Here is a 25,437-nt window from a genome sequence, read left to right as displayed (position 1 = left end):
TAGGAGCAAAAAAATTTGTGCTAAATGGAACAATTTTCTAACATATTAACCAGGAAAAGGATAGAATGGGAAAATATAATGAAAACAATAACTGAACTCAGTGCACAGCGTCAGAAGAAAAGGAAACTAAGAGAGTACAGGTAGTTCAGGGGTTGGCAACGTTTGGCACACGGCTCGCCAGGGTAAGCACCCTGGCGGGCCGGGACAGTTTTATTTACCTGCTGACGCGGCAGGTTCAGCCGATCGCAGCCCCCACTGGCCGTGGTTTGCTGTCCCGGGCCAATGGGGGCGGCGAGAAGCTGCGGCCAGCACATCGCTCGCCCGCGCCGCTTCTCGCCACCCCCGTTGGCCCGGGACAGCGAACCACGGCCAGTGGGGGCCGCGATCGGCCGAACCTGCCGCGTCAGCAGGTAAATAAAACTGGCCCGGCCCGCCAGGGTGCTTACCCTGGCGAGCCGCGTGCCCAACATTGCCCTGAGCTAGTTGCAGAGGGAATTGCAGACTGCCACGGGATACAGCACCAAACATGTAAGGAGATACTGCTATTTTTAAAAGCACTTGTTTGTGCCATTTGCAGTAGCATGTGGAGTAATGGTCACTAGGAGAGATATTAACGCCTTCTAGCCTAAGGCAACAAAGACATTACTAGGATATAAATTGTGAGGAAAGAGAATTGTGTTTATCTCACTTGGAAACTGTTAACCAAAATTTGAGGTGATCTGCAGTAATGGAAGTTTTACCCATTTTGTAAAAGACTAGTAAAACTGGGAAAGGCAAATTTTTCGGTTAGGAGGCTGAAAACTATGGGACAGAATGTAAAAGTTAGGATACTACAAGTAAATAGAAGCCAACCATCTCTACTCCATACCATATATAACCTATTGACTCAGTTACTAAAAGCCTGTAGCAATATCCTTGATTTAGCCTCCTTACACGAGAGTTTGTGGCTAGTTAACAAAGATTTGCTAGCTCTATTGTGAATTGCAGGACCTCCTTCAGTAGAAAATATACTGTGAACTTCACTTCTGCATGCCTGTGTATTCTGAAAAAGGCCCCAACCATTTTAACTGGCAGTGAAGATGTAAACATCTACCTGCCATGGCACACTTACCTTCATTGCATCAAGTGCCAGCTTCAGATTTTCCTTCTCATTTGGGTCAGTAGTGTGCTTCACCAGTTCCTATTTGGCAAAATGCAGGGATATTTCTTATAACAACTTTTCACTCAGCCAGCTGCCAATCAGTTTAAACATTTATCACTGAAATAAAATGACTATTGTGCACTGGTCACTCTTAAAAGCTTGCCAATTTTGCCTTAAATCGATAACAGCCCTAGAATTTATTTATTTTTCTCTATGATTCCCTATACGTATCACAACTAGGGATTACCACAAATAGTTAAATAGCAAGTGTTAAGTGTGAGCACTGTTCTTCCTAAATACTAACAATATTGACAATGAGCAGTCAGTAAAAGCTAATTCTATTCTGGTAAGAATTAAAATTTATCACTCAGATCCTCACTGTATATATCTGTTACTCCTGGGGAGATTCTGCGTGACTGCGCACCTACAGAAAACGGTCCTCCCGCAGAATTCCTGTGCTTCCATGCAGAAAACGGCAAGGAAGCAAATGGAAGACGCATGGGGGGGAAGAAGGGGTACAACCATGGGCAGAGGTGTTTGGGGGGAATTGCTCCCCACCAAACAGAGGTGAGGCAGGAGGAGGCACACAGGGTTACCTGCCCCTGCCCCTCCCCCATCTCTGCAAGCGCAGAGCTGCCCAGCTGAAGGAGGCTGTGTCTGGGTTTCGCTGACTCTACAGCTGAACACCGCCTCCTGGGTCCTAGTGCCAGTCATTCCCCTCTTCTGTGTGCTGGCAGCCTTTGTTTTCTAAGCAACAGTGAGTGCCAGCGGTGGGGCTGGGAAAGGGGGAGGTGGAGAAATGAGGGAAGGGGGAGATGGAGGGAAGAGGCAGTGGGGAAGGAAGGGAGTGAAATAGGGCAGGGGGAGGGGAATGTGGGAGTGAGGGGAGGGGATGGAGAAGAAAAGGGGATAGGTGAATCATGGGGGGAAGCAGGAGCCCAACATGCAGCATCACATCGGCAGCAGCTGGGGCTCCCCCATTAAGCAGGCCCATCGAACCCTCACCCTGACAAGCCCTACCCCACTACACCCCTCCGACAAGCCCCCCACACTCAGACCTCCACTGCACTGATTCCCAACCAGCTACACCTGGACCCCCACTCCCACAGCACCAGGTCCCCCCACTGAGCCCTCACACCCAGACCCCCCTGCCGAGCCCCATCTCCCCACACCCAGACCCTCCGTGCTGAGTCCCAACCATCTTCACCTGGATCCACTGCAGAGTCCCATTGCCCCTGCACCCAGAACCCCCCAACAAGTCCCTGTGCATCCAGATCTCCCACTGAGCTGCCTGCACCCAGATTACCCTGCCCAGAAACCTCTCACCCCACACCAGGTTTCCCCCACACTATGCCCCTCCAAACTTGGATCCTGCTGGGCTGAGCCTGCCCACCCACTTCCGGTGCGCCTGGCACAGAGAGGCAGGGTCCTGAGGTGTTTTTGAGGCAGGCCCAGCCCTTGCACTGTGTCAGGGTCAGGTGCAGCCTCACCGCCAAGGCCCTGTACTGGAGGAGGTGGGTGCTTCAGGGTGATCTCCCACCTCAATGCAGCCATGGCCTGTGCTCCCCACTGCCATGCTGGAGCCACATTTATTTATTGACAAATACAATTTGCAGAATTTTAAAATATTATGTGTATACCTTTAACAATTTTTGGCACAGAATTTTAAATTTTTTGGCACAGAATTCCCTGAGAGGTAGTCTGTGCTGAAAGCCTAGGCAAACAATATTAGATAGTTTTCATGTTACTAGCAATAACATGAATAGTCAAAACTCCAAAATATGAGTTTGTTTGCAAAGATGAAGTAGGAATATATGCTAACAAAAGCTTTAGCTAAAATATGTGACTAAGCATAATGAGATAGTCACTACTCTTAAGTACAAGTTTAGCTGCATTTATATAATATTTTATAGACTTGAATGTGGATGACATATCTTGACAGTATAAGAATGTTAAGCTATTTGCTATATTTTAAAAGATACATAGCCCATCTAGAATCTAGAAAAATTAATGGGTTAGTTAAAAGCAAAAAAGAAAATCCAGAGAGAAATAAGAAGACGACTATATGTTGTAACCAAACATAATATATTGCTAAAATACTAGAAAATGGTGGGAATAGATGCTTCTACTTAAAAATGCAGTTTTTCTAGCAATTTTTGTGGATATTTTTCTCCTGAAAATACTGTGATATATTTTGACACCCCGTTACATACCTGATTGTAGTTTTATGATGCCTCACACTTTAAAACATTATGAGTGACATAATCTTTCATATTATTTTTTCATAATATACAATTTGATTATATTGCTTTGGTTCAGGTCTCAAATGTTTTAAGAAAGTGGTTCTGTCATCAGCTTTGTTTTTTTTGTTTTTTTGTGATTTTCTGTTGATCAGAATATTGATGACTTGCATTTATATAGATATATTTCAAGAAATGTAATAAGTTTGAATTACACAAAGCACTGCAGAGTCAAAATTATGCTTCACATAAAGGTAGTAGCCCTTTTTAAAATGACATTTTACAAGCATCAGCAAGGTTGACGATCTAATACAGTAATATATTTCTTTGCTGCTGAACTAATGAGTCTCCTGGAACAGCTATCAAATTAAATTTATAAGACTCTCCACCCTCATTATAAGACTAACTGTGGAAGCCAAGAGCTTTGTGGGTTATAACAAGAAGCATTTCAAAATAAATATGGTTTTATTATTATTTACTATAGCAGGGAAGTATCTTAAAGAATGGTATAGTCTCATTCAGCTTAGTCTTTGGGGGTAGTGGTCTACATTACAAAACCACCATTCTCATAGTTTGCCATCACTAACTTTTAAATAAGCCATTAAATGAAGAGTGATTGTTATTCGCAGATATGCTTCAACTGTATGGAATGATCACCACAGAGAAGGCTGAACTGCACTGGATTTAACTTCCAGACAGCTAAGTCGCAATTCAAGTCAATAAAAATGTTAATCACTGTCCTTTAATAAAGACACTGAACCCTCATTATAACAATCCTCTGATGATAAACCATCACAGCTTTGCACTTAATCACTTTAAACTTCAAAAATAAAGTACCTGCAGCAGCAGATGATATTTCAGAACTCGTTGCATAGGAACCACTAGAAGATCCCGCAAAGTAAATTTCCCATTGTTGGCCCTCTTGGAACATTCCTGGTTTTTAAAAATAAAATAAAAGATTGAACTTTGATTCTTGCAAAATAAAAATAAGATACAAAGTACACTCCTAATTTTTTTAAGTAGATATATAAGTTTGCCAGATCACCCAGATATTAGGATACTAAATACCACCATAATGAGGAAAAAATCATCTCCATAGTGATAAGCTGAACCAAAACCCCTGAATTTTTGAGGTTTCCAAGATCTGGATCCAGAACCAGATCCTATTCTTCAGGTGTTCAGATGACTATGGTATAAACACTGTAATTAGAGATAAGAAACCACACAGAGTTTTTGTTGATTTGAAGCTGTGAATGTCTATAGGAGCAACAGAGATAGCAGTTGGAATCACTCTGGCTAGTGCCCAGCAGGTAGTTCAAGTGCAACACTGCAGGTAAATAGAAGACTCTTTTTCTTATTAGATGTAGGCATAAATAGCACAACAGGCATGACAACTGTGTGGATTGAAGGTGACTAGTAAACCTAAAAACTAGAAATCCTGTTATTACAGATGGGATCATCAAACTCCCACCCTGCACATTCACTTCCCCACCAAAGCTGATGGGCAGTATGCTGTACCCTATAAATCAGCTACAGCCCTTATCTAAAGAGGAACTGTGCTTCCAAGGTTGTCTGAACATCTGCGGTGGTGCGTCTTACACACGATCGCTTGTGCAGAGATGTGCCTAGGGGCAGAGTTTAGTCTTTAAATGTTATTCTAATTATAACATTAACATATTTTACTCTCAGCTACCTTCACACTCACCTAAAACACTATGAAAAAAAAGTGTTTCATTGACAAAACCACTTCTTGGGTGAAATCCTGACCCCACTGAAGTCATTAGCAAGACTTCTTCTGACTTCAGTGGGACCAGGATTCAACCTCTTCTGTCTCTACCTGACACGTTCATTTGATCAGTTACTCCAGTTAAAAAGGAAACGAAAAGAAACTCATAGACCCACATGTCAGAATGGACAGTTTTCTTTTTTGGGGGGATGGCAGATATATATTTGTATATAAAAAAATAAATATCAGTACCTCTAGCTTCAATTTAACATCTTCTTTTGTCTTAGAGATGTTGTCTAAGCAGGATATGGCTGTCTCCACTTGACTGCAGTACTGCCCATAAATAACCATTCTAAACCAAAGCAAGAGAAAAAAAACAAGCGGGAGAGTGTGTGTGGTTTTTTTTAAAAAAAACAGAAACCGTCTTTGTTCACACTTCACAAACAAATATATGGGTCACATTCTTCCCTTCAAGTGGGAGCTGTACCTACATATCCAAACGTAATAACTTGGCCCTAAATGTGTATTACAAAGCTTCCCCAAGAATATAATCAGGTGCATGTTTGAAAAATCCTAAAGATCATAATCAAAATGCTGTAAAATCATTTCAATTCACTTTAACACTGACATGCATACACTGACATAATAAAGCATTTGTTTCAGGCTGCAAAGCAATGTAACTGCTCCTTAACAGCACCAGAGCCATTAGTATTTACAATGTTAAGAGATAGATTTCAAAGGATGCAATGAATAAATTCTGTTACATAGGATTAGCCCAGGATTAATTACATCCACTCTTTTTACAGCAACAGTAGGTTTTGCAAACTGATTTAACAGCTTCTATTGAGTTTACATTCCATGAGGCTTTGGGTCAAGATAACAGCTAACATATGTAAATGCAAGAAATTCTTAACAGCAGTCAGAGATCAGCATGGTAGCCACTGGTTGATTTTTGTAAAGCTACTGAAAAGAATCCAGGTTTGTATCAGGAACTTCCCATTCCCTTCAGTAACGATTCATTCCACTCTTCTCAAACTGTTCTAAATCTTTAGAGGTGACTCCTCTTTAAACTGCTCCATCTTTGGGGATCTACAAGCCTCAGTTCTTGCCTTCTATTTTTAATCTTTTTTTTCCCTCTTGATCATCTTCTGTTTAGCCTTAGCTTCCACTTCAAAAGTGATGATACTAACTGCACATCTTTCACCTTTAATTATTATTTTAAACCTATACTGCAGTACAAATAGAGCTAGACCCATTTCAGAGTAACAGCCGTGTTAGTCTGTATCCGCAAAAAGAAGAACAGGAGTACTTGTGGCACCTTAGAGACTAACAAATTTATTAGAGCATAAGCTAGACCCAGTATCTCTCCTCCCTTGACAAAATAAACTTGTAGTTTCCTCTCAGCTTCCTTAAGTTACATTGCTTCTTTTGGAGAAAAGGAGCATCCTGAGACCCAACTCCTGCTCCTGTAGTTCCCCTCTACACTCAGACCTGCCATTTGCCGTCACTGCCCGTATCCTTCCAATAATCACCCTTTCCCTCAGTCTGTCACCATCTACCCACACACACATACCACTGCCATAAGCTCCTCCTCTACTGAAACCTTCATATATGGCTTCATTTCCACTCAATGTGATTATAGCAACTTCCTTTCCCATCATCTCCCCAAAATCCAGCTTTCCAGATTCAGGCGTTTTCTGTTAGCTTATACCTACTTTCTCACCAGCATAATGTGACTGCATCACTTCTCAAACAACTCAGTTGGCTCCCCAATTATTTCAATTTCCAGTTCAGAAGTGACTTCATTAACACCTTCTATGGACCCCCTCAAACTCTCCTCTCTTCTCCTCAGCCTGTTTTACCCTTCTTTTTGTCCTCCTTTCTGCCATCTGGAATGCCTTGCCTGTATCTTTCTGCCTTATTTTATTTCTCTCCCCATCTCTGATTATTTTATCTCGGTACCTGTATTGTTTATCTCTATAAAGCATTCGAAGATAGTTTTTATGCCAGAAGCTGTGCAAAATAAGTTATATGATTTCATATAAAATATGGATGCTATTTTTAAATGAAAAAGCAGTGATAAAAATACTTGGAGGAAATTGAACAATCCATTCTATAAAATAATAATAGCACTTCCTTGGTACTTTCCACATTCAAAGCCCATTACATATACTGATGCTGTTATCCATGGATATCCAGTTCAATTATATAAATGCTTATGGAGTATTTAATCATAGAGAAACACTTCAATAGACTGAGTGTAGGTTATCACTAAAGTATGTAAAAGTTAGTGTATAAATATTACCTTTCCTTGTAGTTAATAAAAATTTGATACAGGTTCTGGTCATTTTTGTTTACAATGGAGTCAAAAATGTCCTGCATTAGACTTCTGTGGGTTTTCACCAATTCCTTAAAAACAGTAAAATAAGAAAAAAATTAAAATGCAAATAGAACCCCATAGCTTCCAGAATGAAGATTAGTGTCTCCATGTATATCTGTTAATTCCAACAAACTAAGACACAGATCACTTATGAGTAGCTGCTACTTTCAACATTTGCTTTGAAATGCCGGATCTTCCATACAACATGACAAGGGAAACTAAACTCAGAGACCTATTAAAGGCTAATTTATTCCAACTTGAAATGTGCACTGTTAGTTCATCTTCATTTTATAATGATAATTTTAAAATTAAGCAAGTCAAGTCAATGTTTTAGTGACAAGACCAAAGTAATGATTCGTTTCCCTGAGCTGTGAAAAACCAGTTTTGTACATTACATTGGTCAATTAGTGGCATCCTGGTGCTAAGTTAACTGCAATCGCAATGAGTTTCTTGATACAATGGACCACTAATGGCACAGGAATAAGACAAGGATGCTGAAGAAATATTTGAGCCAAGCTATACTGCCGCAGAAATTTTAAGATTTTCAGTTCAAGACCAGTATATAAAAAACAGTACCTAATGACAGTACAAGATAACAGTCAGAGCTTCAAATGCAATATATAGAAATGCTTCAAGGTGAATATATTAAAATAGGGATACATTTTCCCAGACTTGTGCAGGACTTTAACTAAACTGCCATGGAATCAGAGAAACAAGGTGGGTGAAGTAATATCTTTTATTGTACCAACTTCTGTTGGTGAGTGAGACAAGCTTTCATGCTTACACAGAGCTCTTCTTCAGGTCTTGGAAACATACTCAGAATGTAACAGCTAAATACACGGTGGAGCAGATAGTTTAGTCTAAGTAGTAAACACATATTTCAAGGGACCAATCATGATGAAGTGGCCCATTATTTTCCTTAAAGGACTCAAGAAATACTGTTAGACCATGTCTACACACAAACTGTGTTTGATGCAAGTTACATCAGCGAACAGCCACAGAAGCTAGTACATCACTCGTGCATATTTGGCTGCTCATGTAAGTGCTATGAGTACTCACTAGGTGTGCTTGTGTCGATGTAAAGTGCAGTGCATCACAAGTCTGTATCCCAATGTGCCACATGCCACCGTCCGGCACAATGCCTTTTGGGAAACATTCACAATGTGTTGTGGGAAAGAAATGACTTTCCCAGGGATCTCTGGAGCTAGAGGTCAAGTTCTCATGATGCAACTTTCTCCATCCAGCAATACCCCAAAATTTTTGTGCCTTTTTAAAAAATCCCCCAAACTTGTGAAGTAGGAGGATCCGGGAAACTACAGGCCAGTCAGCCTCACCTCAGTACCTGGAAAAATCATGGAGCAGGTCCTCAAGGAATCAATTCCGATGCACTTAGAGGAGAGGAAAGTGATCAGGAACAATCAGCATGGATTCACCAAAGGCAGGTCATGCCTGACTAACCTAATTGCCTTCTATGATGAGATAACTGGCTTTAGCAACGCTTTTGATACGCTCTACCACAGTATTCTTGCCGGCAAGTTAAAGAAGTATGGGCTGGATGAATGGATTATAAGGTGGATAGAAAGCTGGCTAAATCATCGGGCTCAAAGGGTAGTGATCAATGACTTCATGTCTAGTTGGCAGCCGGTATCAAGAGGAGTGCCCCAAGGGCTGGTCCTGGGGCCGGTTTTGTTCAATATCTTCATTGATGATCTGGAGGATGGCGTGGACTGCACCCTCAGCAAGTTTGCAGAGGACACTAAACTGGGAGGAGTGGGAGATACGCTGGAGGATAGGGACAGGATACAGAGGGACCTAGACAAATTAGAGGATTGGGCCAAAAGAAATCAGATGAGGTTCAACAAGGACAAGTGCAGAGTCCTGCACTTAGGACAGAAGAATCTCATGCACTGCTACAGACTAGGGACCGAATGGCTAGGCAGCAGTTCTGCAGAAAAGGACCTAGGGTTTACAGTGGACGAGAAGCTGGATATGAGTCAACAGTGTGCCCTTGTTGCCAAGAAGGCTATTGGCATTTTGGGCTGTATAAGTAGGGCATTGCCAGCAGATTGAGGGACGTGATCATTCCCCTCTATTCGGCATTGGTGAGGCCTCATCTGGAGTACTGTGTCCAGTTTTGGGCCCCACACTACAAGAAGGATGCGGAAAAATTGGAAAGAGTCCAGCGGAGGGCAACAAAAATGATTAGGGGGCTGGAGCACATGACTTATGAGGAGAGGCTGAGGGAACTGGGATTGTTTAGTCTGCAGAAGAGAAGAATGAGGGGGGATTTGATAGCTGCTTTCAACTACCTGAAAAGGGGTTCCAAAGAGGATGGATCTAGACTGTTTTCAGTGGTACCAGATGACAGAACAAGGAGTAAGGGTCTCAAGTTGCAGTGCAGGAGGTTTAGGTTGGATATTAGGAAAAACTTTTCATGAGGAGGGTGGTGAAGCACTGGAATGGGTAACCTAGGGAGGTGATGGAATCGCCTTCCTTAGAGGTTTTTAAGGTCAGGCTTGATGAAGCTCTGGCTGGGATGATTTAGTTGGGGATTGGTCCTACTTTGAGCAGGGGGTTGAACTAGATGACCTCCTGAGGTCCCTTCCAACCCTGATATTCTATGATTCTATAGCACTTTTCAGTGTCTGCCCTCTACAGGATGCATGATTCTCCTGTCTTTGCAGGCCTGCAGGAAGTACCACAACAATGGGGCGACATGAGGATTTCTTCAAGGACAGTTCGCTGAGGGGCATAATGAAAAACAATTCAAGGTTGTTGTTGGTATTCATAGAGCAGCTGCAGATGGTAGAGCGCCACCTCTGGGCCCAGGAAACAAGCATTGACTGGTGGGATCTCATCATAAAGCAGGTTTAGGATGAGGAGCAGTAGTTGCAGACCTTTTGGATGCAAAAGCCCACATCACTGGATCTGTGTGCTGAGCTCACCCCTCAGTGGAGAATTGAGTGGTGATCAAAATTTGGAAGCTGCAATGCCAGATTGCTACCAGTCAGTGGAGAAATCATTTTGGAATTGGGAAATCTATAGTGAGAGGCCATTGTCATACAAGTCTGTAGGACCATTAATCATCTGCTTTGCAGGACTGTGACTCTCAGCAACCTGCAGGAAATAGTGGATGAATCTGCAGCAATGGGGTTCCCGAAATGCATTGGGGCGATAGACAGCATGCTTATCCCTATTTTGGCATGAGCTCACCTTGCTACAGAATACAACAACAGAAAGCGCTATTTTTCTCTGGTTATGCAAGCATTGATAGATCACCAGTGGCCAAGGAAGGTGCACGATGCTCGCATCTTTAAGAACACAGGACTGTTCAGAGAGCTGCAAGCAGGGACATTCTTTCCCTGCTGGCAGATTACCATTGCCGAAGTTGAAATGCTGATAGTGATTCTGGGGGACTCAGCCTACCCTTTGCACCTCTGGCTCATGAAGTCACACACTGTCCATCTCAATACCACCAAGAAAGATTAACTATTGGCTCCGCAGATGCAAAATTACAGTTGAACATGCTTTTTCTAGATTGAAGTGGCACTGGTAGTATTTACTCATTAGATTGGATCTCAGTAAGAAAAATATCCCAATGGTTATAGCTGCTTGCTGTGTCCTGCATAATATTAGTGAGGCAAAGCTGCCACCAGGGTAGAGGGCAGAAGTGGATACAATTCTTAGCAACACAAAGCTATATGGGTGAGGGAGGCTTTGAAAGAACATTTTAACAGTCAGCCACAGCAGTGTTGTCTGGGCCTGGAGCTTTGGTGCTGTAAAGATTTGTATAGCATTTGCTGTACAATTATAAATACGACTAGGTATTTTCCTGAAATTATGAATACTGTGGTGTTAGTTGTGTATTTACAATTACAGTTTGCTTTGACTATCTCTATGTATTCTGCAATATTTGTTGTGAACTAAGAAAGATAAATTTCATTCTCCACAAACTGAACTTTACTGAGTGGTGGAAAAACAGTGCAGAAAATCAATGTGCAAAAATAACTACAGGCAACATTACACAAATGTTTAACATAACTTAACAGGCTGATAATTTAAAATTAGAAAGGATTTAAATATTTATGTCCATTTGAGTGCACAGATATAGACCACTGTGGCTACAAATAAAAAGACTGATTCACAATCTGTGTATGTGAAGCTGTGGTTTTCCTAGCTGTTCCCTGGCATGGAGTGGTAAGGATACTGATGCACTCCGTGATGCCACGTGGTATGTTTGGGAGTGTAGGAAGCAGTGACTGTGGAGTTCTCCAAGACTGAAAAGAGTGGAGATATAGGGTAACCAAGATCTGCAGCATTTGGTTTTCTGCCTGTCAATTCCCATTCTGTTGGTCATATTGACCCCCCAAGTCCTTTCTTCATGGTCCAATGCAACATTTCCTCTTCTTTCTCCTCCTCATCAGGGTTAGGTGTTCTGCAGGTGTGGAAGGGGCACCCTCTCAAGGCCACCATGCCCAGAAGCTGCTGATAAAAACAGGCAGGTACCACTGGATTTACAGTCACAACAGAAAGGGAACCATATGTTTCAAAACTCCCTACCCTTATTCCTATGGACACTTTTAACAAGAAATGCTTATTCACACTTAAGCTTTGGGTCACGTCAGCACAAACGGAGTACGGCCTGCTAAAGGTGGTGGCGGGGGGAGGATTTTCTATTGCATGAAGCTATAAAATGTCAGTCTCTATTTCCATGGTTACAGCTATAGAGCAATGGCACTGAATATTGGCACTATTTTTCACAGGTGGTGGTGATGATGTTAGCTGATATCTCACTCCTGAAGGTGACAAAGGCACAGAGAACACAGCTGTGACTGGCATCCCGAAGCCACCCAGGCCCGTACACTTCAAGCCTGTTGACTGTAAAGGTGCCAGCCAAACTCATCGCAGAGTGGCATTGGAAAGTGTCCTGCCATGGAGGAAGAAAGAAGACAGCCATCCCTAGAAACCTGAGGAAAGGATTGCAGAGTATCTTCATGGAATTTGTATTGAGATCACTCAGAAGGATAAAAGGCACATCCCTAGACATGTAAACAAAGTGCTCCACATGGCCCCACTTAATCCATGGGGGAATGAAAGCACATGCCAATTCTACCACTGTTTGTAGTACCTCTATCCCTTCTTATATGAGTAAAACAGTGAAGAGTCAATGCCTTTTTCTTGTTCACTTGGGAATGGGCCAGGCACCATCTTTAAGGGTAAACATTGTAAGGAAAAATGCATGCACAAACTTACTCAAATTCCCTTCCCCTTCATTTGGCTCATTCACGTTCACCTGGAAGGTCTGGCTACACTGTGGAGGAGTCTTAAACAGGTCCTGATTTGCAGTAAGGCTGGACTCTCCTCCCTGCACTCCACACTCCTCCTCCTCACTGTTCATGGCAGGGGTCTGTCTCTCACATTCCTCTGAGGTAACCACAGTAGTCTGTGGAGTCTTCACCAACTATGACATGCAGTTCCTGGTAGAAGCGGCAGGTCTGTGGCACAGCATCAGATCTACTGTTGGCCTCCCTGGCTTTGTGGCCTCCCTGGAAAAATTCCTTAAGTTTCATGCAGTATTGCTGCTGGTCCCTGTCATACCCCTTTGTCTGCATCCCTCATGCAATCTACTTGGGGGGGGGGGGGAGGGATAGCTCAGTGGTTTGAGCATTGGCCTGCTAAACCCAGGGTTGTGAGTTCAATCCTTGAGGGGGCCACTTGGGAATCTGGGGCAAAATCAGTACTTGGTCCTGCTAGTGAAGGCAGGGGGCTGGACTTGATGACCTTTCAAGGTCCCTTCCAGTTCTAGGAGATGGGATATCTCCATTATTTTTTTTTTTTTTTTTTACTTGTAGATGTCCACATTTCTGTGGCTGGTTCATAGCGATGCTTGCACAGTCTCTTCTCCCCACAGATCCAGGAGATCCAATACTTCCTGTCTACTCCAGGCAGCGGTGCATTTAATATGTGGAGCCAGAGTGGTCAGTTAGGCAGTTGCACGCAAGAAGGGTGAGCTACTAGGTATGCTTACCAAGGTGGGCAATCCGAGAAAGGCATTCCAAAAAACACACAGGCGGCTTTAAAGGGGGCAGGGAGGCTTCTGGTCTCTGTGACTCCTGGGCAATGGAGTTTAAAATTGCAGCCAAAGTGATCACTGTCGCAGGGAATGGGGCATTATGAGACAGCTGCTAGAGGACCTCCAGGTTCAACAAAGGTTCCTATACTCGCACTGTGTCAACTTCAGTCAGGCAACCACGGTTCTACGCCAACTGGGGAGGTGGTTTTACTTCCTCCTTAAAACAGGGTGCTTACATTGGCCAGAGACAAATTCAAGTGTAGACACATGCACACATAGGTCCCCACAAGGTGACTTACATCGAAGTAACAGTGTAATGTAGAGCAGACCATAGATCAGGCCTAAGACAGTTACTAAATTTCTGCAACTGTAAGTTATCAGCACCAACTTAAAAAAGTATGAATTGCACCTTTTTTGTGAGTATGCTGGATTGCAAAGTCTCCAAAAGTAAAGTTGATTTCCCAAAGCATATGGAGTTCACACAGGTAACCTCAACACATTTCAACTCAATAGGAAGTTTCTTAGATTACAGAATTTCTTTTTTTTTTTCCCCACAACTTTCCCTGTCAAATTCTGAGTATAAGGCTGTAAGCTATATTGATTTTTAAATGTCTTCAGTGACAACACATCGAGGGCAGATACCAATGAGAATCTGCAAGCTTGCTATAATGTCTCTTCAGAAGCATTCCTTCAAATCAAAATAATGTGTAAACATTCTCTACATTGATTCAACGCTCAAGTATAAGGCTGATGATGGTCATGTGCTTTGTAAATTTCTGAAGAGAGGTTTTCCATCTTATCTACACAAAATATGATCTATGTTTCTCTATTATGCATAGAGGGATGTGAGGAAATTCATACATGGTTAATGTCTAACTTAAATTCAATCAATAAAATACTTGCATATAACAGATCTTCTAAGAGTTACTGTATGGTTATAGTGCCAGATCCTCAGTTGGTATAAATCAACAAATATACTCCAATGTATACCAGCGGAATATCTGGTCCATACTATTGCTGACAATCTACTGTGGCTGTATGCAACATTTTTTTCCCCTCACAGTAACTATCAAAAGATAAGGTCTAAAATCATTTTCACTAAGATGTATAGTGTCCTACTGCATATTCAAAAAAGCTTTGAGGGGAATTTGCACATCACATTTCAAGTCATCACTTTGTTCAATGGCATGTGACTGCACAAAATGATAACCAGACACAAATTCTCTGCCTTTTTCTTTAAGTATACGATTACTTACAGGAATGTTGATGAACACTATATCAAACTCTGATGCGGACAGAAACCTTTTCAATGGCACCATGAAAAACTGTTAAGAAAAGTAAACATTGACTGGATTAATATATTCTCTATTCCATTATACAATTACATTATTACTATATAAATAACTATTCTATTAGCATAAAGTTCAGTGGCTTACTTTCTCTATTGACTCCAAAGTCTCAGTGTATTTCTCTTCAGTCTGTTTTATTTCAGTAAGGCAACAGCTTCTTATGTCATTTTCAGTACATTTCTGCAATTAGAAGTAAGTTAAGTTTAATTTATTTGTGGACATCTCTTGTACAACAAACTTATTTGTTTACTGCTTGGCTTAAGACACATTGCTTGTTGGAAATTTCTCAGTATTGCAGCTTCAAAAGATTGTAACAACTACAAAGGGAATAGTTTTTAAAAGTGCAATTAGCTGGCAACTTCTAGAATTTTAGTAGTCCTTGAATTTTGATAAAATTTGGCATTCAGTATGTTATATTTTAAGGTAAAGAATAACTTAATCCTTCTTATATACTTTTAAAAATAATATAATGAGATTAAGATGAAATATAGATCCATATTTATTTAATTTGGGCCTTTATTCACAACAGTGAGAAGTTACTCATAATAGTTAAAATCAATGAGACTCTCATGCCAGTAACTGCTGTGAGTAATGGGCTCGCATCTAACTCTTTGTGTTTGTTTATAATTTTTCCTTTTACCTTTTCCTTGAAAGGAACTTGCATTTAGGCCCATATTCATAATCTGTTCTGAGTCAAGGACAGTAGCTGGATCTTAGGGCTCTAGTCTGCAATTTTTGTTGTTGCTGTTGTTGTTCTTTACAGGACTCTGGGATTGCCTCACCCTAACAGGCCTGCTTCAGTTTCCTGCTGGTGTGAGATCAGCAATATAGTGCATGTTGGGGCATCACACAGAGCAGAAGCTGATGATCGTGTTAGATTTGATCATCATGGACCCAATGCAACATCAGGCTTATTAAGGCTGAGCATAACATGCATGCACTGGAGTTCAGAATTCCAAGGTATCAGAGTTCTTTTTCCAGGATATAGACAAATATGAAATAATGTGTTTCAAAAGATTCTTAAAGAAACATTTGGGCAGGTGTTGGCTAGCTTGGACACTGGACACAATTCCTGGATTGCTCCTGCATGGACATTTATTGTGCATGTCATTGTCATGATTGGATTCTCCACACCCAAAAAACCTCAGCAAATAATAAAACAATAATAATGTAACTTGTCTCCCCTAAAGTCTTCCCACCTGTTCCCTGTTTCCTTCCAAATTCTATCCAAGCTCCTCATTCACATCTCCAAGGATTTTCATGACTGTTGCCCTGCCTGTATCTCAGCTCATTGCCTACTGTAATGAATCCATGTGCAGCAGACAAAAACAATTACTAGATACATTTGTTTCACAAAGAGGAAGTCAGGACTAGAACCCTGAGACTTTAGCTTAAAAAAAGCACACTAGCCTCTAACCCTTGAGCTAAAGGAAGACTCCTATAGCTGTTGATCATAGTAGAAAGTCTACATCCACTCCATAGTCTAGTTACTAAAGAGCAATGTCACTCACTCAGACACAAAAAGTCACACTACTATTCCCCAACCCCTTCATGTTGTCTGTGTATTTTTCCCCCTGCCTATCACTCCACACCTTCTTTCAAGTAGTTCCCTACATCTGCCTCCTCCCTCCCACACACTAAACCACTTCATTCTCTTCCTGCAAATCCCTCCTTCAAACCTATTTCCTTCAGCCTAGTGAGAAAGATTTAGATAGTGTGGGGAAGATGCTGTGTTTGGTGCATTTTCTTATCAGTTTGAGGCAGAATGAAGTTCTCTGTGAGGATGTAGAGTCTGTCACAGTCATTGGCAACCTGGTGTGTGGACATTAAGTTATGATTAAGAGCTGTCCCAAAACGTGGTATTTCCTTGCTATCAAAGGTTTGTATTGGAGGGAGTGTCACACTTTACCCATGTCTGTTCCTTTTAAACAAGTTTTTGGGTTTCAAATTATTATTTTGATTTGAGTCTATCTTTAATCTCTTTTTTGTGAGCTATTTTGTAAATAAAACGTGTATGAACTGTAGTACATTTCCAAAAGCGGTTTGTATAGCTTGGGACCAACCCTTATTTATGTTGCTGAGCACTAATTCATGAGAGCAGCCCCAATGAAGAGCCTGAGTCAACAGGACTGATCTTGTCTGTTAGTGCTCACACAACACAAATTAGGGCTGCCCAAGCGGGCTCTTTTTGTGAGTGTTACTATTTAACACATCAATTTGCCATCTTTAGCAGATGCTACAATATCTTGGAATTTGAATGCAGGAAGTAATGACAATGGTCAAAGGGACTAAAAAGGGTGGGGAAAAAAACAACAACAGTCTGCTCAGTACACTGAAAAAATTGTTCTGTGGCAGCAGTCTGCTGGCACAGGAAACTTAGGTACCTTAGTTTACATTGTGAGGCAGTTACATCAAATAAAAAAGGAAGGTATCGTTTTAAACTGATACTTATTCTTCTCTAACTATTTAGAACATCAAACACATATTTCTAAAGCAGTTTCATTCTTTTAAAATTGATTTGCAATTGCAAGTCACCTCTAAGTCCCCTATGCTAGTGAATTTCATTTAAAGGACTCAAATGAAAGAATTGTGCCAATGTGTAATGTTACTGTGCATCACATTTGCAAATCTAATAATAAATGATTGCATACTAAGACAGTCATCAAATCCAACAAAGATATACAATGCCAATGAAACAAACATAATACATCCATTCTTACCATATCAGGTATAAAAATATGTAGACATAATGCAGCATGTTTTAATCTACTGTTCTTTTTAATTAAAAAATTAATATTAAACCTTTTTAGATCTTTAGTATTATTTTTTCTTCCCATAAGCAAATTCAGACTACGGCTGCCATTCCCTCCTAAACTCACCCTGTTATGTCCACTAAAGCTGCTGGTGGTATTTCATTTGTAATAGGCAAGAAAGAAACAGAAAGTTTGCAAAGTGGAAAATATGTCAGGCGTCATCAACTGCTAGGACTGGGAGAAATATCCATAATGATACCTGAAATTCACATTGGTTCTGAGTTTCATTGCAAACTCAGACTAAGATCATCAAAAGATCCATTAGTTAACACACATTTCAAGCAAACAACTGGGCCCAGTATCTTGATCTGACTTATGGTTATATATTGAAATCATGCCAAACTTGTACTTTTAACTGAGTTTTGGCATAGGTTACCCCAAAACTCAAACCTCAGGTATTGATCAAATCTAAACAAAACATAAACCACTACAAACTGAAGCTCCCAAGTTTCACAATATTTTACACATCACTTATTTTACTTTCAGAAACTTGCATCACCTTAAAGTAAAATGTGCTTAGTATAAAAATGTGTTAGAAAAAGTGATGATGCTCTTAAATTGTCATTAAGATGCATAGTAATTGGCAGAGCCTAGACTTACATGAATCATATTGAAACAAGTCAAAAAATCTTTCCAAGGAAATAGTCTTCTCACGACATAATGGTAAATTCTCCGGACCACAACAAAAACACATTGTATGAACCACACAAGATACCTACAACTTGCTGCTTTTATAGCAGCAGAACACAGGAAAACAACCTTCAGACCTTTTCATTTTCTCACTTCTCCAAGTTACTATATCACTGGAATTCAATCTGAAAATGTAGATGTCAGCTTCCACCTTAAAACACGCAACTTCCTTGAAAAAGTGTGTGTCATCACAATAGCAAACTAAAGTTTTGCAGGTAAGCCAAATGAATGCTTGTAAAGAGATGGATAGTAAGTTATTAGAACAGGTTTTGACATCACACCCCTCCCAATTACCAGTCCATTAAATATAGCTATTGACTAAATTTTGTGCATGGGCATGTAAATTTTCATGGCATTTTTGTAAAACTGACACACATGTATATCTATATGTACAATATACATGTTAGCTCTCTATTTAACTAGTTCATGACTAATGTTGCAAAATGGCCAAAATTATATGGGGAACACTTTTCTTTTCTCTATCTTAAGTAGCATTCTTTTGAGTATTTTTTCAACTGGTCTTAACTCAAGTAGCTAACAAATCTTAATATCCATACCTAACTGGATCTTAACTAAATAACAATTTATTTTAATGTTCTCTTTTTACTGTTGAAATAATGTTAGTATTTCTTTCACAGAAAGAATTACCAGAGTGAATCTTTGACCCTTTATATGTAAGAGAATGTTGGATTTCATAGCAGGATGATAATGTTATGATCCACTGCATATGTTACATGGTTACTGCACACAAATGTGAACTCAACCATAACAACAAAGCAAATTTGAAATATCTAAATTTTAAAAAAATTACTTACAGTGTTAGTGAAAACAGCTAACAGTTATTTAATGAATGTTAGTAAAACTTTTACTTTCACACTACCACTATTTCTTTACAAATATGTCTGTAGTCACTCAAAAAATAGAAATCATACAGGTTGATGTGCGGCTTCATCTTTCATTAAGTCTTCATATACTTCCCCACCTTCATCTTCTCCATAGACACAATCATATAACTCTTCATCCTCATCGCCACCACTTTCACTAAAAGAAAAAAAGGAAAAGCAACAACATAAAGGATCGGTGTATTGAACAGGGATTATAGAGTCAACACTAGGAAACAGAATTTACCAAGTGTCTGGATTTTTACAGTAAATCTAAAATAGATGAATGAAAAAGAACTCTCAAACTGAACTAAACCACAAAGGGACTATACAATCAATAAGATTTTTTTTTAACCTCAACACATTTAAAATCTGACTTTATAAAATTAACACAAGTTTGAAGAAAAAGAAGTAAGTTTTGAACCATGACAGGACTTGAAGTAAGGTTTCTAAGGAGAAAATGGGGCACTGAGTTCTTGCTACCTAAGTTACAGATGGGCCTCAGCGTCAGGTCAAATTAAAATCTATCCTAAAACGAGTGAATCCCCATGTACTAAATAAAAGAACAGGAGTACTTGTGGCACCTTAGAGACTAACAAATTTATTAGAGCATAAGCTTTCGTGGACTACAGCCCACTTCTTCGGATGCATATAGAATGGAACATATAATGAGGAGATATATATACACACATACAGAGAGCATAAACAGGTGGGAGTTGTCTTACCAACTCTGAGAGGCCAATTAATTAAGAGAAAAAAAAAAAAAAAAAAAAAAAAAACTTTTGAAGTGATAATCAAGCTAGCCGAGTACAGACAGTGTGATAAGAAGTGTGAGAGTACTTACAAGGGGAGATAGTCAACGTTTGTAATGGCTCAGCCATTCCCAGTCCTTATTCAAACCGGAGTTGATTGTGTCTAGTTTGCATATCAATTCTAGCTCTGTAGTCTCTCTTTGGAGTCTGTTTTTGAAGTTTTTCTGTTGTAATATAGCCACCCGCAGGTCTGTGGCTATATTACAACAGAAAAACTTCAAAAACAGACTCCAAAGAGAGACTACAGAGCTAGAATTGATATGCAAACTAGACACAATCAACTCCGGTTTGAATAAGGACTGGGAATGGCTGAGCCATTACAAACGTTGACTATCTCCCCTTGTAAGTACTCTCACACTTCTTATCACACTGTCTGTACTCGGCTAGCTTGATTATCACTTCAAAAGTTTTTTTTTTTTTTTTTTTTTTCTCTCTTAATTAATTGGCCTCTCAGAGTTGGTAAGACAACTCCCACCTGTTTATGCTCTCTGTATGTGTGTATATATATCTCCTCATTATATGTTCTATTCTATATGCATCCGAAGAAGTGGGCTGTAGTCCACGAAAGCTTATGCTCTAATAAATTTGTTAGTCTCTAAGGTGCCACAAGTACTCCTGTTCTTCTTTTTGCGGATACAGACTAACACGGCTGTTACTCTGAAACTTGTCATGTACTAAATGGGACTGTCAGGTCCTCCAACACCATTTGGACCCAGAGAGAGATCATTAAGGTGGAATTATTCTTGTAAAATAAACTTCACTAGTTAGGAGGAAACCCCAGCTCTCTCGAACTATTTATATTTCTTATGAAATACATACTTCTTCCAATTGTTTCAGATCTATATTTTAGAGAGCATCTAACTATTATAATCCAGTATATGGTACATGCTACCTGACATAATAACCAATCCGAAATAAATCCATTGCAGATTTTTACATGTGAATCCTATAACAGTGCATCAAAATAGAGGCTATTGCACCTAATACTGTAATAGATTTCTATTTTAGAAGCATATTTAGGAACTATACACCTCTACCCCTATATAACACTGCCCTCAGGAGCCAAAAAATCTTACCGTGTTATAGGTGAAACCGCGTTATATCGAACTTGCTTTGATCCGCCGGAGTGAGCAGCACCCCCCCCTCCAGAGCACTGCTTTACTGCGTTATATTCGAATTTGTGTTATATTGGGTCACGTTATATCGGGGTAGAGGTGTATTTTTAATGCTGATGCACATATTGCAAAAAACTATAAATCTTAAATGGTAACTTTTGTATGTAATACCAAACTTCTTGTTCTTGCTGAAATCATATTTCTATTCCTTTGTATTAAGATTCTGTGTTTAATAATATTGCTATAAATACAAATTTTGGCAGAGCTGTATGATTTTCTGCATTGTAAATTGTTAGACTCGGGGATTTTAACTGCTAAATTTATAAGTGTCATTAGGATTTTTCCACAAGATTTTAGTCCTTGTAAAGTGAGAGAATGTCAAGGTCTGTTATAGCCTGCTCTGCTACTCAAACAGAAGAAGCGGGATGGCTAAAATATAAACCCTTTTTTCTTTTGACTTTCCCTTGTACAGCAATGGACTCTGCCCAAAACAGCAAGCATCCTGCAAACCCTTAACTGCATGTGGAAATTTACTCAAGTGAAGAGTTCCATTGGATTCTGTGGGACTACTTACATGAATAAAAATATATATACACATAATTATCTGCAGGATCAGGGAAAAGCATTCACCGAGGCTGTCATTTAATGTAAGCATTCTGATGATACAAACAAATAATTCTAGAGAGTGCACTGATACTTTAATTCATCACCAGACCCCCTCATGAAACCTTATTTTCATATGTATGAAAATCAATCATTAAACTAAAGTGCTTTTTTCTGGACAATTAATTCTTCCTTTCTAATCAATCCTTGGTCAATCAGATAAAATAACTTATTTTAGAACAGTGTATTTCATCACGTCATTTAAATAATAGCTACATATCAGAAAACTAAAAGCTTTCATTCTGCTTAAAGATTTACAACATACTCTAGTAAATCAGGAAGGCCTTTGTAGATATCTTCATCATCATCAACACTTTCTTCTGTGGGGAATGGCCTAGAGAGAAAAAAGACAACAGTATTAATCAAAGACAGAACCAGCATGGGTGTTCAGTTTGGGTGGTATGCTGCTGAAATTTTAATCTGGATTAATATGTCTGTCAATCTGTGTGTGTGTCTCTCTCTCTCTCCCTTGATATTGTGGTTTATATGAGTTAACAATTAAAAAAAAATTGCCACACATACAGGATGGAACTGTTACATGTAATCATGAATATAAATCAGAGATTTTAAAAGCAAGTGTTAACTACTCTGTATTTACAATTAAGTCTAAATTCCATGATTTTCAAAGGATTTTTTGTTCATTTATTTTTAAAGCCTTGACTTCTGATATTTTGGGTGGGTGAATGTGATGATCGCGAATTGAATCTGAAAAGCTTGAAAGTGACCAAGTCAAAGTGTGGGCTGCGTGGGAAGGTGAGAGAAGGTATAATTATGGCTCCTAGTTTGTCAAAGTGGGAGTATCCAAATGCCATTCTAATTTTAGGAGGGGGCGAGCAGAGGGGCTTTGAAGCTTACTGTCGGGCACAGGGTGGCTGGCCTTTTAGGGCAGTTGGGCCCAGCCTCACCTGTGATTAATCAGCTGCCTTCCAGCTGAGGCTGTGAGGTCAGGGTTCAGGTGATAACTTGGAACATCACCTGGTCCTTGTAAAAGCCAGCAAGTAGTTGAGTTGAGAACTGCAGGAGTCCCTGGATCAAGGAAAAGAACCCAGTTTGATACGTATGACTCTGAGGAAGACAGCATGTAGAGCATAAATCTGTAGGGAGCAGGCTAAGATGGAGAAGGGAGTCAGGGGGTTCGCCCAGACTCTAAGCAGATGTCCTGTGAAGCGCAATCCTACAGGGAGCAGATAGGCCTTTGTAGAAGACCCCCAGGTGGAAAGGAGATGGTTGATTGTATAACACAAGTTCAACAATTTTGGTTTGAAGAAATAAAAGTGAAGCCCTGAAGAAAAAGGAAGAAAAAAATCCGGTGGCTGGATTGTGTTCTGCAGTGCATGGGCCGGTGAGATCCTCCGTGCCCCCACGGCAAACACTTACACAGAGTGTTAAGAGGAATCTGCACAACACTGCTGCTCCTGCTACCTTTGCAGAGAATGAGGCAGGACAGCAGCAGAGCTCTCATCTGTCTGCTTCCTGCACTATTGCTACACGGCTGAAACAATAGGCAGTGGGCTATGTACACAGGAGGCTCATATCACTGACATCTATGGGAGCCATCTGTGTGCATTATAAGGCAGTTTTTGACCCTTACTATATAATTATTTCCCCACCGTAAACTGTGTTTCTGTAATGTTGGCCATTCACCAGTTCATCTTCTGCCTTAGCACCATGTGGAAGGCCTAGTGCTCCTCAGCAAACATACCAAAAGGAGAGGCAGAAAATGCCCTAGTAGGCTCCACAGAGAGTTCAAGGTTCAGAGATCCTTGGTTACTTGTCCAACGAGGGAACCCAGGTCATCATCCATGAGGTGCCTAATAATGTCCGAGTTAATGGAGGAAATTTCTTTTGCCTTAGGGGATGCCCTGTATTTCTTGCTTTCCCTTCTCTTTCTCTACGCTCTTTCAGTTTTACAGGTGAGGTGGGTAGGAGAATGTACATTGGGAGAAGGCAAACTGTCCCAGTGTGTTGAATACCAGGAGCAGATAAATGCTGAAAATTCACCAGACACCTATTAGCTGGCCTACTAACCAGACAGAGACAGAATCATAGAAGGGACCTTGAGAGGTCATCAAGCCCAGCTCCCTGCACTGAGGCAGGATCAAGTGTTTGTCCCACCTGTTCTTAAAAACATACAAAGATGGGGAGTCCACAGCCTCCCTTAGAAGCCTATTCCAGAGCTTAACTATCCTGTAGTTCGTAAGTTTATAGTTAGAGCATTAAAGAAAAGGATGTAAGGTGAGGGCCCCACCAGAAAGTGGCCTTGAGATGGGAATGAGCTGGTGAGAAGCACAGTCATGTTGTGCCTAATGTTAGGAAGAGGAATTTCTACCAGAATGTCATGTGTTTGAGGGCTCCGTCCTTTGTGTCAAGTTCTGACTCACAGGTATCAGATGAACATGAAACTCCATACTCTCTTTCTCACCCCCTAAGATGCTGGAAAGGAAATGGAGATTTCTGTCTCTTTTCCCCATTCATTACTCCCCAGCTATTGCGAGGGGGGAAGGAGGCGGTCTCTTCCCGAGACTCTCCTTTTTCTGATCCTCCCCAGGCATTAAAAACTCTAGGCTTGCCTTTGTTGCCATTTACAGCTTTCCCAAGCAGTAGCATGAAATTCATATTCTTGATATTTTAACTATTGCCCATAGGGTTCCAAAGAGCAGTAATGAAAATTGAATAGAACCTTGTAAATTTTGCTCTGCTGCTGCTTGAGAAATCTGTCAGCTGCACCAGAGGCACTGGGAGCTGCCTACTGGCTCAGGAAAACATCTGAATTTGGTTTACATTCAGCTGACATTTGGAAGGTTATCTTCACAGCCATATTGTAAATATGTTTATTATTATTTGAAAGAGAGCTTTAATATTTTTTAAACTAATGAGGTAGGCCCCAAATACAGTAAGAGAAAGCATCTCAATAGCCACTGGTGAGTGCCATTTTTGAGCCCTACGCAGGAGTATTAGTTCACAACATATGTAAACACTTTGTGAGGAAGTCTCATTATAACATACTTAAAACATGCACAACAATTCCTTTATGCTGTATAACTGAGTACACACATACAGCAGGTTATCAATAGAAACCCAATACAATTTCTTCGAAAAAGTTATTTGTCACAAGTTATATTGTTTTAAAACAAATATTTTTGTCAAAATATTAAGAGCAACTGGACTATATATTATAGACAAGCCATTTGATCAATTTCAAATTTTAAGTTGTTTACATGCAAAAGAAATAATGTTTTAATCACTTATTTTTTGTTTTATCTACATCTATTTATAAAGAGCCAAATATATATTTCAAATATGGTTTAAAAAGCTGGGAGTAAGACTTAAGCTGCTATTTCCATTCCAAAGTGATTTTGAACAGACAAATTATAAACTCTTGAAAGCAAGTGTTTTATACAAAAATAGATATCGGTCTTTAGATACAACAACAGCACAAATGGCTGTTCCTTAACATAGCTGTTTACTTCTAAATATAGAGAATTCAGACAAACCCACAAAAAAGATAGAAACAAATTTCTGGGTGATGACAGGGGAAGGAAAGGAGGCAGCTT

General features: G+C 40.1%; 1 protein-coding gene across 1 annotated transcript in view; it reads right to left on the bottom strand.

Moving 5' to 3' along the window:
- VAV3 (vav guanine nucleotide exchange factor 3) overlaps window positions 1-25,437 on the bottom strand; it is a 238,930-nt gene that overhangs the window by 123,645 nt on the left and 89,848 nt on the right. The window contains exons 4-11 of the mRNA XM_054037316.1: window positions 22,149-22,217; window positions 19,345-19,453; window positions 14,997-15,089; window positions 14,817-14,885; window positions 7,413-7,516; window positions 5,360-5,459; window positions 4,219-4,314; window positions 1,112-1,180 (exon numbers count right to left, since the gene is read on the bottom strand). Of these exons, the coding sequence (XP_053893291.1) occupies window positions 1,112-1,180; window positions 4,219-4,314; window positions 5,360-5,459; window positions 7,413-7,516; window positions 14,817-14,885; window positions 14,997-15,089; window positions 19,345-19,453; window positions 22,149-22,217 (709 nt within the window). The remainder of the gene's footprint in view (window positions 1-1,111; window positions 1,181-4,218; window positions 4,315-5,359; window positions 5,460-7,412; window positions 7,517-14,816; window positions 14,886-14,996; window positions 15,090-19,344; window positions 19,454-22,148; window positions 22,218-25,437) is intronic.

This window comes from Malaclemys terrapin, chromosome 8, assembly GCF_027887155.1.
Source record: "Malaclemys terrapin pileata isolate rMalTer1 chromosome 8, rMalTer1.hap1, whole genome shotgun sequence".
Lineage (NCBI taxonomy): Eukaryota > Metazoa > Chordata > Testudines > Emydidae > Malaclemys > Malaclemys terrapin.
Note: the sequence above shows the minus strand (reverse complement) of the source record. Positions and strands in the feature narration are given on the sequence as shown.